The sequence below is a fragment of the Heterodontus francisci genome, chromosome 1, assembly GCF_036365525.1.
Source record: "Heterodontus francisci isolate sHetFra1 chromosome 1, sHetFra1.hap1, whole genome shotgun sequence".
NCBI lineage: Eukaryota > Metazoa > Chordata > Chondrichthyes > Heterodontiformes > Heterodontidae > Heterodontus > Heterodontus francisci.
Window position 1 is genome coordinate 246,125,228 of NC_090371.1, and position 12,076 is coordinate 246,137,303.

General features: G+C 42.3%; 1 protein-coding gene across 2 annotated transcripts in view; it reads left to right on the forward strand.

The window, feature by feature from the left end:
- afg2a (AFG2 AAA ATPase homolog A) overlaps positions 1 to 12,076 on the forward strand; it is a 607,544-nt gene that overhangs the window by 499,060 nt on the left and 96,408 nt on the right. The window contains exon 15 of one of the 2 annotated variants that reach the window (XM_068042637.1): positions 8,176 to 8,340. In XM_068042637.1, the coding sequence (XP_067898738.1) occupies positions 8,176 to 8,340 (165 nt within the window). Of the gene's footprint in view, positions 1 to 8,175; positions 8,341 to 12,076 lie in introns of those variants that run through there. The other variant, XM_068042646.1, reaches the window with a different exon arrangement.

Here is a 12,076-nt window from a genome sequence, read left to right on the forward strand (position 1 = left end):
AGTTCTGGGGTACTGCCTGTGTGGAGTTTGCAAGTTCTCCCTGTGACTGCGCGGGTTTCCGCCGGGTGCTCCAGTTTCCTCCCACAGCCAAAGACTTGCAGGTTGATAGGTAAATTGGCCATTGCAAATTGCCTGTAGTGTAGGTAGGTGGTAGGAGAATGGTGGGGATGTGGTAGGGAATATGGGGTGAATGTAGGATTAGTATAAATGGGTGGTTGTTGGTCGGCACAGACTCGGTGGGCCGAAGGGCCTGTTTCTGTGCTGTGTCTCAAAATAAAATAAATAAATAAATAAGCAGCACTAACTGGAAGCTGTTTGGACGGGGCACAAAACCCAGAAGTTCTAACATGGAGTTGAGCCAAAAAGCAGAAATGCACATTTTTCTGAGCAGCCTGCAGTAGTTCCTTTAATGCAGGCCCTCAATGCCATGCACACTCTGCCCAATGGTAGTTCAACATGGCATCAGGGTCCTGCGTACATTGTAGGACCCCAATTTGCATGTTGCAAGTTGTTTTTTTATCTGAAACAGGGCAACACCTGAGCCGCCCATGTAAAGGCCCCAAGGTAAATGCCTGTGGGAGGATCAGGAGCCAGAATGGTGTCATAAGTTTATCACTGCAATTTTCAGGGTGCTGCCAACACCTTACTGCTGGTCAAAGACTAGCTGGTCTTAGATCTGGCAGGTAGGTATTGGGTGAATTTCAACACAGAATTGTGAAAAGACACATTTTGGAAGGAGGAATAAGAGAAAACATGTGCCTTTGATGGTAAAACATTAAAAGGAGTAGAAGAACAGAGAGGCTCGGGGTTTGGATGCAAATATGTGAAAGGACGAGTTGATAAATCTATAAAAAGTTGATTGGAACACAGGTTTTCTCTATAGGGGTTTAGAATACAAAAGCAAAGAGGTAATGCTAAAATTACACAAATTATTGGTTAGGCCAGAGTTTTAAATGCTCTACTTTAAGAAAGATGTCAAGACCATGGGAAGGGTACGGAAGAAGATTACTTGCATAATACCAAGATGGCTAAGCTTTTGTTGTAAGGGACAAGATTAACTGTGATCCTTTTCATTATATTAAGAAGAGGTCTGATACTAATGTTCAAAATTACAAGATCTTCATAAGTTAAATTGAGAAAAACTGGTTGGTGCTTAGGTAGCCAGAGCACATAAATACAAAATTATCATCAAAAGAGCAAAGTAAAAAGTCCTTTTTTGTGTAGGATTGTTAGGGCATTGACAGTGGTGGAAGCAGAATCCATAATCACTTCAATAAGGGAAATTGAGATATATTTGAAAAAGAAAGCATGAATAGGTTTGCAGAAAGGGCAGGGGAATGGGATTAAGTGAATAGCTCTTTCAAAGACCAGCACAGGTGCAATGAGCCAAATAATTGTCTATGCTGCAAAACTCTTTCTGAGCCTCATCAGTGATCATTTGTTTTAATATTTCATCCAAAATGCTTAATTTATGCTCGTCACTGTTTTTAGAGTCACAGTCCTTGCTGTGGGAACTTCCTTGGAGCAGGTAAAAGTGGTTTCTGGACATTCATTTCAGATAATTGTGAAGCTGTATAAGTAGGTTAGAAAACACATGGAGGATACACAATAAGCAGCGATAGAACACCCAGTTTATTATTCTCCAACGGAAAATTTTCCCAAGAGTGGAATAGACTAGGTTTCCCCACTGCTGATTTTGTTTGTAAAATAAACAAGGGAATCCGTTGTTCTAAAATAAAGTTTTCTGTTTTTTTGAAATGAACTATTAATGGGACATCACTTGCCTCTCTCAGGCCTGTTTTTCCATCAGCTTAAATGTTCCTGTAACAGGGCTGAAATATTATCGTCTAGTTTTTCAGTTCCAGGTGTCATTACCTCCAATTCTGTTGCATAGTTCATGGTTCTATATAAATACAAAAGGATGGAAAATACAAACAGTTGTGCAGAAAGAAACATCACATTTTCTGCTTCAATTCCATTCACTGCCCTAAAGCAACTGAATAAAACAAATTCTCAACAATAGGGGAAGAGAGAAAAGATTAACATTGCAATGCCATGAAACTGTGTCCTAAGTAACAGATCACACTGAACTGTAAGAACAAGATTATTTCACTTTTTTTTTTGCTGACATCTTCTTCATAAATCTGAGAACATGCTGAAGTAAAAAGTTACTTTTCAGAGGGGTTTCTGCACCAGAAACCAATACACTGAACGATCTAATAAGCAGTGGCATGGACTGTTGTACAAGTCATTATTGCACACTTGGATGTTTCATATGATATATGAAATATGCAAGTGTTATTTCATATAGGTTAAGTTGAACATTATAGTCTAAAGACATTATAGTCTACAATCAGGACTGCTCTGGTAGACCCATTGTTTCAGCTTGTTCTTGCTCCACAGAACTGATTTCTTCTTATCTCAACTCTTTTCTTCTCCTTGTCCAGTCTCTTGTCAGCCACATCCGTGACTCTTCCCACGCCCTCCAGTTTGCAGTTTCCTGGCTCTAACTGCCTCCTTTTCACCATGGACATCCAATCTCTCTAAACCTCCATCCCCAACCAGGATGGTCTGAGAGCTCTCTGTTTCTTTCTTGAATGGAGACCCAACCAGACCCCAAACACTACCACCCTCCTCTGCCTGGCTGAACTTGTTCTTACATTGAACAACTTCTCCTTTAACTCTGCTCACTTTCTCCAAAGAAAAATGTTGCTATGGGAACCTCTATGGGTCCTAGTTATGCCTGCCTTTTAGTGGGATATGTGGAATATTCTTTGTTCCAGTCCTACTCAGGTCCTCTCCCCCACCCCTTTTCCCTGTGCATTGATGAATGTATCGGTGCCGTTTCCTGCTGTTGCCTCAAAACAGGAAAATTTCATTAACTTTGCTTTCAATTTCCACCCTTCCCTTGCCTTCGCATGGTCTATTTCTGACTCTTCCCTTCCTTCCCTCGACTTCTTTGTCGCTATTTCTGGGGGTGGGCTTTTGACTAATATCCATCTGACTCTGACAGCTACCTTGACAACACTTCCTCACGCTCCATTCTCCCAGTTTCTTCGTCATATCTTTTCTGGCAATGCCACCTTCCATACCAGTGCTTCCAATATGTCTCCTTTTCTTCAACCAAGGATTGCCCCACGATGTAGTTGACGGGGCCCTCAACTGTGTCCATTCCATTTCCTGCACTTTTGTTTTCACCCCATCCCCTCGCAGAACCATGATAGACTTCCCCTTGTTCTTACCTTCCACCCCACCAGCTTCCACATTAAACAGATCATCCTCTGTCATATCCGCTACCTCCAGTGTGATGCCACCACCAACACATCTTCCTGTTCACTCGCCTTTCAGCATTCTAAAGGGGCCATTCCCTCTGCAACAGCAGGGTCAACTCCTCAATCACCCCGTCCATGGGGCCTTTCAATGCAAGTGCAACACCTGCCTGTTTACCTCTTTCCTTCTCATTATTCAAGGCCCCAAACACCCCTTAGAAGTGGAACAACAATTTACTTGTGCTTCTTTCAATTTAGTATACTGTATGCGCTGCTCACAATGCAGTCTCCTCTACACCATGTTATGACTGAGGTGGGAGGAGTGCACTGTCTTTTCTAGTTCCACTTCTCCACAGGTCACAACATATACTTTTTTAAATGTTTAGCGAGTCACCAATGCAGTCAATCATATACTGTTACTCTTTATCACAGAATAAAATACACCAACCAGGTTTCTTTAATAAGCAACTAAATTATCAGTTTATTATAAAACAAGTCTTAACCAGTAACGAATCAAAGCATTAACACACAGATTGAAATATGAAAATTCCCCTTTTTAAATTCCCTACCCACAAACTCACACACACTGAAAAAAATACAGAAATTCTCTCTGCAGAGGTCTGTTACAAAGAAAAGACAAAAAAAGAATACTTTGGCCAAATACTTGCCAATTCTTGAAGAAAAAAGAGAAGGTATGGAAAGATGTCAGTTGTCTCTTCTTGGTTAGGTGTCCCAAATACACATCAACAGCTGTCACTGGGGTCTTTCTTGAGCAGTTCTTTTCTGGCGATGTTGAGGATCAGTTTGGCAGGCTTTCCAGGAAAAACACAGCATCAGTTTCTCTATTTCTTACACTTGATTCTCAGGATGTTCTCAAGGAGATGGAAGAGGGTGAGCTTATGTAGGCTGCTTCCTTGGCTGGTTTTCTCCAACTGTCTTCAAAATAGTTCACACCCCAATACACTGTCCAAAACGAAACCAAAAACAATACCTCAAGAGTCAAGCCTCCTGACCCCTATAAATCTTGACCTGTCAGTTCTCTGTAAACATCTTCCCCAGGTCACCAAGGTTTCTGTTGTTTATTACTTAAAGCACATGACTTCCAGCAAGGCTGCTTTTAAACAACATCTCAGTGTCCTTTCAATGAACTACCAACAACAAAGCAAAGTTCAGCTTCTATGAAATCTTCAGCCTTTCAATGAATCCATCTTCACAATTTAAATATAAGTCCTCAAAAACATATGCTTAACAAAAAATACGGAAGCACTTTCTTAACAACCAGGGGGACCAAATGCACATTGGGTAACTGCTTAGCAGAATACCTCCGTTCAGTCTGCAAGCATGAATTTGTGTTTCTGGTTACCTGTTATTTTAATTTTCCGCCCTACTGCAACATTGACCTCTCTATCCTCAGCCACCAAACTGTTCGAATGAGGCTCAACGTAAACTTGAGGAATAGCGCCTCATCTTTTGATTAGACACATTACAGCCTTCCGGACTCAACAATTTCAGGTCATAACCTCTGCTCCTTTTTTTTGTTTGTTGGATGATAGTTGTGGCTGATGATTCAGCTTTTCCCATTTACACCTCTTCTAGAACCATCTTTTGTGTCTTTACTTGTCCTGTTACCATCCCATTTTGCCTTGCACCATCATTCCTTTAGTCATTTAATCTCTCCTGCTTTCCATCAATCAGAGACCTTCAAATTTGTTCAATTTACCCCCTCCCCTCTTTCTCTGTCACTATCATTTCGTAAAGCCTGTTACATCTCTAATTTTTTCTAGTTCTGATGAAGGTCATCGACCCGAAATGTTAACTCTGTTTCTGTCTCCACAGATCTTGCCAGACCTACTGAGTATTTCCAGCATTTTCTGTTTTTATTTTTGGCAACAATAGCAGATGTACACTTAATACATTTGTATGTTCACTTATTTAAAGCAGAAGTCTCTTTGTTCATTTTAAAAGGCTTACCACCTCTGTTGAGATAGCAGAGAAAGGAATGTCACCTGAACATGTGAAGTATTCAGCCACAGTATCATGAACTGCAATTTCTAAGTTTATATGTAGTTCAGCTTTAAGGCTCAGAATTTATTTTATTGTGCTGTATAGATTATCTAATGCTGTTGTATTATCACCACTAGGTGTGAGGCTAAGATACTGTTAAAAGTGAAACAGTAGCTGACTTTGATATTGATATAGGGATGCAACACACTCAGAGTTCAAATAGTATCACAAAGTAATGTCTGGTAATACACAGTTTAAACAAGCTATTGTGTATTTTGAATACATCAACTTTAGAATATTGTGAGACTCCACGACACTATGCACTGTTCTCAAAATACACTAATGATAGTTACATTTGATCTCAACAGTTTGCTTGCTATAAAAGAATTCTGATTTACTAAAAGCTGGTTTACACCCATAATGCCATGGGGATTGAATATGTGCAACAATATATGATTGGGGCATGGTGACGGTGGTCCATAATCCTATACTGAGTTCCTTCACCTTTATGACACAAAATTCACAAAAAGAAGTGTGATCATTTCTTTGGCGATGTCTGGCTTTGTGTTAGGAGAATGAGTAATTTGTCAGAGAGCTTACTGATTGCAATCTGAATTGTGACTACTGTAACACTGACTGTATTTAATCTATTTGTACCAATGTCAAAATGAATTCTAAGGCTGGTTAATACCAGCCGCTATGAATGTCCACTCTGTTGGTTCTCATGCTGAAACTATAATTTGAGGATTCATACGAGTGTTGGAAAGGAGCAAGATTAAACATTAAGTACTACGATAACAATTTTCATTTATATTCACAGAGGAGAGAAGAGGCAGATGCTGTATCTTTGCAGGAGGATTAGGAGAGGTGACTAAAGGATTTGTCAGAGATAGGTTTTGAGGAAGCTTTTTAAGGTGAGCTGAGAGGTTTGGGGAGCGAGTTCTGGAGAGCAGGGTCAAGGTGGCTGGATAGACTGCTAGCCAGAATGAATGGAGCAAGGACACGTGCACAAGAGGTCAGAGGCTGTGGAAGGTTGCAAAGTTACTTTGGGACTAAATTGTGGAGGGATTTGTAAATGAGGATAAAGATATTTAACTTCATTGATTGGAAGATCAAGCTTCAACAGTGGGTGGGTGAACAAATCTCAGTATGGAATGGGATGAGGATAGCAGAGTTTTGGGCAATTTGCAGGTTATGGAAGGTGGAGGTCTGGAACCCAGCAAAAAAGGTGTTGTGAATTGAATACTAAAAGTGACAAAGGCATAGGTTTCTGCAGCTAAAGAAGCTAAGATGGAGTTGGACGCAGATGATGCTGCAGAGATGATATCAAGTGATCTTGGTGCTATCTAGGGTATGGGAATTGGAGCTCAACTTTGGGAACAAAATACCAATGTTACATATAGTTTGACTCAACCCAAGTGAGAAGTCAGGCTGAGAAATGAAATCTACACCAAAGCTATGGAGTGCCTGATGAGGTTGTAGACGGCATCTTTGACCTTCCCATTGTTTGATCAGACAAAATTGACCCATCCATAATTTCACGTCAAACAAAATTTCAGCCCAAAGAATCTGCAAGGGATATAGACGGGTTAAGTGCATGGGCAAGGAGGTGACAGAATGGAGTATAATGTGGGAAAACGTGAGGTTATTCATTTTGATAGGAAGAATAGAAAAATTGGATATTTTTAAATTGGTGAGAGCCTATTAAAATTTGTTGTTCGGAGGGATTTGGGTGTCCTCCTGCACAAAACACAGAAAATTAACATGCAGGCACAGGAAGCAATTTAGAAGACAAATGTAGTGTAGAACTTCAAAAGGACATAGACAAGTTGGTAGAATGGGCAGACAGGTGGCAAATGAAGTTCAGTGCAGAGAAATGTGAAGTCATTCATTTTGGTAGGAAGAACATGGAGAGACAATATAGAATAAAGGGTGCAATTCTAAAGGGGGTGCAGGAGCAGAGGAACCTCGGTGTATATGTGCATAAGTCATTGAAGGTCGCAGGATGGGTTGAGAGAGTAGTTAATAAAGCATACAGTATCCTGGGCTTTATTAATAGGGGCATAGAGTACAAGAGCAAGGAAGTTATGTTGAAATTGTATAAGACACTAGTTCAGCCTCAGCTGGAGTATTGCATCCAATTCTGGGTGCCGCACTTGCGCAAAGACGTGAGGGCATTGAAGAGAGTGCAGAAAAGATTCATGAGAATGATTCCAGGGATGAGGATTTTCAGTAATGAAGATAAATTGGAGAAGTTAGGACTGTTTTCCTTGGAGAAGAGAAGGCTGAGAGTAGAAAGGATCAAGAACGAGAGGGCACAGATTTAAAGTATTTGCTAAGAGAAGCAAAAGCGACAGGAAGAAAAACGTTTTCACGCAACAAGTGGTTAAGGTTTGGAATGTGCTGCCTGAGAACGTGGTGGAGGCAGGTTCAATTGAAGCATTCAAAAGGGAATTGGACAGTTATATGAAAAGGAAGAATGTGCAGGGTTACGGGGAGAAGGCAGGAGAATGGAACTGAGGGCTCAAAGAGCCGGTGCAGACATGATGGACCGAATGGTTTCCTTCTGTGCTGTAACAGTTCTGTGATTCTGAAATGGTAGTTTGGCCTTTTTTGCAAGGGGGAATGGGGTATAAGAGCAAGGGAGGTTGCTGCAATTCTACAGAGGGCTTTGTCGAGACCACACCTGGAGTACTATGTACAGTTTTGGTCCATACGTAAGGAAGGATATACTTGCCTCAGTTATTCAACTTCATTAAACCTCAGCAACCATTCAACAACAACAATTCAAAGGATATTTAAATGTCTGGTACTGTTTATTAGGCTGCTTTAGCAGAGGAGAGCTGTGTGGAGTTGTCTACATGAACGTTGAAAATATGAAAAATTTTATAATTTGTCGCAGGCTTTGATGCGTCCAGGACGGATTGACCGCATTATATACGTACCATTGCCTGATGCAGCCACTCGGGCAGAGATCTTCAAACTGCAGTTTCGTTCAATGCCAATCAGTGATGACGTCAGTTTGGATTACCTGGTAACCAGGACACAGAAGTATTCTGGAGCTGAGGTAAGCATGAATGAGGTTTCTTGAGTGTAACTTTAGTTACGTGGATAGATTGGAGAACCAGGGCTTGTTCTCCTTAGAGGAGAGGAGGTTGAGAGGAGATTTAATAGAAGTGTTCAAAATCACGACGGGTCTAAACAGTGTAGATAGAGAGAAACTGATCCCGTTGGCAGAAAGGTCGAGAACCAGCGGGACGCCGATTTAAAGTGATTGGCAAAAGAACCAATGGCAAAATGAGGAAAAACCTTTTTATGCAGCGAGTGGTTAGGATCTGGAATGTGTAATATTCTGATGCTATTAAGTCTTATTACAGAATATCTGAGAGATTGACGGTTACAGGAACAGGAGTTTATTTACATGTATCCGATATCTGTGACTTTCAGTTTCAGTCTACACAAGGTTCTGTACAAGTTCTGTTCCATCACTTCCTGTGATGATATTCACAGACTATTTACATATTCCTCCCACTAACAACCCTGGATTACATTATACTACAGAATGCACAGCCTGAGAGTGTGGTGGAAACAGACTGAATCATGACTTTCTAAAAGGAATTGGATTAGCACCTAAATAGAAAAAATTTGCAGAACTACGGGGCAGTGGGATTAGCTGATTTGCTCTTACAGAAAGCTGCAGGGACACAATGGACCGAATGGCCTCTTTCTGTGCTGTAACTATTCTATGAACTGTAAATTCAGGGGTTTTGCAAATCAGAACTTCTTAGATCAAACCTTGCTATGATAAATTACATGAAAGTCTGTTCGCCCTCTCAGCTCTTAAGAGTGCTTAGTGAAAATAAATGTAAACAGTTCAGATCAAATTCCTCGTGAGCATGAATCCACAAAGATAGAATTGCTCTCATTTAATTTAATTGGCAGTCATTTAGCAATTTCACTCAGCAAAGTTGTGAAGATGGATAGCATGAGATGGCGACCTGTCACGCTAGTGCACCAGATGGTATTATTTTGAAGTTGTCAAGAAGGTTTATTGCTTGGGTAATCTGAAAAGACATGAGCTGTACATTGTGTCTGACCCAGACTGTAAACTTGGCATCAGTATGCCCAGTGCTGTTACTGAATATATGCCTTCCCTCCTCTTAATTAGTCTTTGGATGACTTAGGACAGAGCCACTCAACACAATTTTCCACTGTTGTCTGATGCTGTTTGCACCATTTTCCGAGATAACCCATCAAGCTCAATTGAAATATGCTGTGCACTGATCGCCTCTTTCTTTTTACTTTGGCTTTGTTGGTTGCTGGATCTTTGCAAGGTCAGTCTTTAGATCTATTCATCCTTCGAAGTGTAAGCAATAACCACTTTCTCCATGCTCACACACACACTACAGTGTGTCTAAATCTACTTAGACATACACACACACAGTGGTTGTTTAAAACTGTGTGTAAAGGAACTGACGGGAAATAGCAGCTTGACATGTTAGCACATGTGTTCAACAGTTACTTTGTACATCCAGGTTTCGGGCAAATGTTCAGCAAAAACACTGGTAAAATTGAACTGAGTGGCAATGACTTCAATCCAGTCTGAATCCTTTTCTGCTGCATACAGGGTAGTAAAATTCTGGAAGATGAGAGCTTTAGTATCAACAGGTGACTAAATGGGCATAGTGGGAGTGGTAGAGGATGGATAGCTTTAAGTTACAGCAGCACAGACCTGTAATCACAAAAGTCCACAGGAACAGATATTTCTTGTCACAATTTTAATCTTCTTCTTTGGCCTCCTTGTCTCGAGAGACAATGGGTAAGTGCCTGGAGGTGGTCAGTGGTTTGTAAAGCAGTGCCTGGAGTGGCTATAAAGGCCAATTCTAGAGTGACAGACTCTTCCACATGTGCTACAGATAAAATTGGTTGTCGGGGCTGTTACACAGTTGGCTCACCCCTTGCGCCTCTGTCTTTTTTCCTGCCAACTGCTAAGTCTCTTCGACTTGCCACACTTTAGCCCCGCCTTTATGGCTGTCCGCCAGCTTTGGCGATCACTGGCAAATGACTCCCATGACTTGTGATCAAATTCACAGGATTTCATGTCGCGTTTGCTGACGTCTTTAAAGCGGAGGCATGGACGGCCGGTGGGTCTGATACCAGTGACGAGCTCGCTGTACAATGTGTCCTTGTGGATCCTGCCATCTTCCATGCAGCTCACATGGCCAAGCCATCTCAAGCGCCACTGGCTCAGTAGGGTGTATATGCTGGGGATATTGGCCGCCTCGAGAATTTCTGTGTTGGAGATACGGTCCTGCCACCTGATGCCAAGGATTATCCGGAGGCAGCGAAGATGGAATGAATTGAGACGTCGCTCTTGGCTGACATACGTTGTCCAGGCCTCGCTGCCATCGAGCAAGGTACTGAGGACACAGGCTTGATACACTCGGACTTTTGTGTTCCGTGTCAGTGCGCCATTTTCCCACACTCTCTTGGCCAGTCTGGACATAGCAGTGGAAGCCTTTCCCATGCGCTTGTTGATTTCTGCATCGAGAGACAGGTTACTGGTGATAGTTGAGCCTAGGTAGGTGAACTCTTGAACCACTTCCAGAGCGTGGTTGCCGATATTTATAGATGGAGCATTTCTGACGCCCTGTCCCATGATGTTTTCATTTTCTTGAGGCTGATGGTTAGGCCAAATTTGTTGCAGGCAGCCGCAATCCTGTCGATGAGACTCTGCAGACACTCTTCAGTGTGAGATGTTAATGCAGCATCATCAGCAAAGAGGAGTTCCCTGATGAGGACTTTCCGTACTTTGGTCTTCGCTCTTAGACGGGCAAGGTTGAACGACCTGCCACCTGATCTTGTATTGAGGAAAATTCCTTCTTCTGAAGAATTTAACGCATGTGAGAGCAGCAGGGAGAGAAGAAGATCCCAAACAGTGTAGGTGCGAGAACACAGCCCTGTTTCACATCACTCAAGATAGGAAAGGGGTCTGATGAGGCGCTGCTATGCTGAATTGTGCCTTTCATATTGTCATGGAATGAGGTGATGATACTTAGTAGCTTTGGTGGACATCCGATCTTTTCTAGTAGTCTGAAGAGACCACGTCTGCTGACTATGTCAAAGGCTTTGGTGAGATCAATGAAAGCAACGTAGAGGGGCATCTGTTGTTCACGGCATTTCTCCTGTAGCTGGCGAAGGGAGAACAGCATGTCAATGGTGGATCTCTCTGCTCGAAAGTCACACTGTGCCTCAGGGTAGACACGCTCAGCCAGCTTCTGGAGCCTGTTTAAAGCGACTCGAGCGAAGATTTTCCCCGCTATGCTGAGCAGGGAGATTCCACGGTAGTTGTTGGCAGTCACCGCGGCCACCCTTGTTCTTATAGAGGGTGATGATGCATCGCGCATGTCCTGTGGTACTGTTCCCTCGTCCCAGCACAGGCAAAGCAGTTCGTACAGTGCTGAAAGTATAGCAGGTTTGGCACTCTTGATTATTTCAGGGGTAATGCCGTCCTTCCCATGGGCTTTTCCGCTGGCTAGAGAATCAGTGGCATCACTGAGTTCCGATTTTGTTGGCTGTACGTCCAGCTCATCCATGACTGGCAGAGACTGGGCTGCATTGAGGGCGGTCTCAGTGACAACATTTTCCCCGGAGTACAATGAGAATGGACAGAGACTGCTTGTGTTGTGTACCTATCATAACCTCTGCATCACCAACTCTTTCTTTCACACTAAATCCTGTCACCAGGTTTGTTGGAGGCACCCAAGATCACGTCGTTGGTACCAGCTGGACCTCATCGTCAC